Consider the following 2,912-nt stretch of genomic DNA (forward strand, 5'->3'; position numbering starts at 1 on the left):
TTCACAACTCCTATGTCATGCACTTAATTCACCAGGGGTCACTGTAATATAAATTTTACGGGTTTTTTTTTGTTTGTTTGTTTTTGAAGAGAGCTGTGTAGTTTTGTAGACCAGGCTAACCTTGTATACAGATCCACCTGCCTCTGGAATCCTGGGATTAAAGACGTGTGCTACCACCTGGCATATACATTTTTGTAGTGTCAAACCCACATGATGACTGACTCTACCTGTATTTCATTACTGACCACATGTAGGGCAAACTACTTCCAAAACCCAGTTTTAGTTTGAATACAAAAGGTGTCACATACTACCACTTTATAAGGAATACCCAGAGAAATCCTCAATTCTCTTTCTGTAAAGACAGACTCCTATGCTGGGCATAGTGGTATACACCTTTACTCTTAGGACTTGGGAGGCGGATGTAGCCAGATCTGTTTACACAGCGATTTCCAGGACAACTGGGGCTTTAGAGACCATCTTTGGTGGTGGTGGGGGGGGGATAGCTCCCAGATATCGGGGAAGGAGGTGCAGCCTACTGTTTGTTCTTAGTAATCATCCATGACAAAAACCAGTTTCTACACGACAGTCGTCTATGCCAGCTGCCTAGACTCACACCTCTAATCCCCCTGCTCTCTAAGAGTGGGGAGCTAAGCTCAGCCCAGGTGTGGCGGCACACCCACAATCCAGCTACTGGGAAGGCTGAGGCAGAATGGCAAGCTTGAAAAGCCCCTTAATGAGGACCTGGTTTCTGAGCTCTCCATCCCATTTCTAATAGCAGTGGCTAGCAGACTAGCTCATTTATGCGGCAGCAAATTACTTCAGACAAGCCTGCAGCTGCTTCCAAACACAACACAGACAACTGATTGCCTAAGTTTAAAAACTATCTCGCTCTGGCAATATGTCCTAAAGAAATGTACACAAGTTCATAAATATTTATGCTAAACACTTAGAATTATTTGCAAATTACTAGAAAGGCCGTACAATCATTTTCTGCTGATTGTTGGATATTCCCCAAGCTGGATTCGGTGTTATTATATTAATTTTATTTTATAGTTAAAGAAAACCCCACAAGGTTTCCTAGTTAAAAACATTCAAGTTCAAGCATTACTAAATTGTAAAACAGACTAGAGAAAGATTTCCGGCTGTCAAGAAAGATTTCTACACTACAGGCGTGAGGAGAATGGGGGGGGGGGAATCTACTCTCTAAAAAGGTGTCTTATTCCTCAAACAGCATGCGGGAGACTAACCGAAAAGGGAAGCAAACAGAAAACATGGTCACTGTTTGGCCAGGGGCGACATAGGCTTTTCCGTCTTGGATAGCTAGACCGTGTCCCAGAATGCAACGCTCCAGTCCCAACCCCGGAGCCGGCGGAAAGGCCTTTGAAACCACACCCCAGGGCACGAACACAATAATGCTAACTGTAGCCATCCTGCCTTCCATAACCCATTTGCTTACTGCACTAACGCAGGCACTATTTCCTACAGCACCTCAGGGTTCAAACCCTAAAAACCCCCTCAAAAGTCCCAAACCTGGCTAAAGTACACTAGCAGTTGAGCATTAAGTGAAGGGAGGAAAAAAAACCCAACACCTCCCCAGGGCAACCTCGAGTTTTCTCAACTTCAACCCGAAGCTCTTTGATAACGCCCCGAGCGTCACCCCAACAAACCCTAGCAAATTCCCAGCGGGGCACCTCCCGGGGCTTCCCCTCCGGGCCCGGCCGGGAGGGCGCCGTGTGCGGTCGTCAGCTCCAGGTTGAGGCGCTGCCGAGACATACGACTGCCCAGCTCCTGCGAACCCCGAAGAACGCGACACAAAGCGCGGCTTGCCCGGAAGGACGGAGGCCTTTACGGGAGCCCAAGTCCCGACCACCGGATCTGACCTCCCGGCCGGCCCTCCTCCGCAGGCGCTGCTCACCGGTACTCGTAGTGCTCGTCGAAGTACTTGTCCGAATAGTAGATCTGCTTGTGGGCCATCCTGCCGGCGCGCGGAGAGGAGAAGGGGAGCAGGAAACGGGGCGCAAGGAGCTCCACGTCCGCCTACGGCCGGCGCAACGACTCGAATGAGGCCAACGACCGCAGGCCCAACGCTCTAGATTTGAATCCGACAGCCAGCCGCCGATTGGACGGAGTCACCGACCAATCACGCTCCACGCAGGCCGCGAGGACACGCAGCCAATCAGAGACCTGCTCGGGGCTTACAGGGGCGGGAGTAGGATTTCACGGCGCTGTGGTGACGAGCCCGGGCGAGCTCTAGAGGTACGAAAGAAGGGCGGAGCCGAGTCGTTAGGGCCCGCACGGCGCGTGCGCAGTGGTTTAGACCAGGCCGTTGGGCGGGGGGTGAGGGGTGGGCCGTGAGGCTCCGCGGGTTTGGGGCTCTAGCACCACCCGCGCGGTGGCCGGGACTGCGGCTCTTGGGTTCGCCGGGCCGGGAGGAAGGTGTCGCCGAAGAGTCCACCCTGCTCGCCCTGCCTCGCGCGCGGAAGTGAGCGGGCACGCTCGCCCCCGCCTCGGCCGCTGCGCCAAGCAGGGAGAGCCCAGGTGTGGCGGGTTCTGGGCGGAAGGCGCCCTCCGCCGCCCCTCTTAGGGACGCTAATTACTGGCCGGTGCTAGCTAGTCCCAGTTTGAAAAGACGTGCTCTTGTAAAAGAGAGTAACCTGGAAAAAACGAGCCAAGATGTACGGAGAGATTTATTTGACGAAGCAGGTTACGAATAAACCATTTTCTGCAACGAGCACGTGTCGATTTTTCTGTTCAGTTTTATGCGAATTGTTGCAGCACCATGCGGGGCTTCCCGAGCCCCCTGACCTCTCCGAGTTGCCGTGGTGCGGCGGCGGGTGAACAATCTTGTCCTTGGCAGCTGGGCGTGGTGGTCCACGCCTTTAATCCCTGCTATCTCCAAGGCCAACCCAACG

General features: G+C 53.2%; 1 protein-coding gene across 1 annotated transcript in view; it reads right to left on the reverse strand.

The window, feature by feature from the left end:
* Nucleotides 1–2,122, reverse strand: part of Cks2 (CDC28 protein kinase regulatory subunit 2) — a 5,727-nt gene extending 3,605 nt beyond the window's left edge. The window contains exon 1 of the mRNA XM_005371315.3: nucleotides 1,916–2,122. Within this exon, the coding sequence (XP_005371372.1) occupies nucleotides 1,916–1,974 (59 nt within the window). The 5' untranslated portion in view covers nucleotides 1,975–2,122. The remainder of the gene's footprint in view (nucleotides 1–1,915) is intronic.
* Between the last annotated feature and the right edge of the window lie 790 nt (nucleotides 2,123–2,912).

Source organism: Microtus ochrogaster, unplaced genomic scaffold, assembly GCF_000317375.1.
Source record: "Microtus ochrogaster isolate Prairie Vole_2 unplaced genomic scaffold, MicOch1.0 UNK104, whole genome shotgun sequence".
Classification (NCBI taxonomy): Eukaryota; Metazoa; Chordata; class Mammalia; order Rodentia; family Cricetidae; genus Microtus; species Microtus ochrogaster.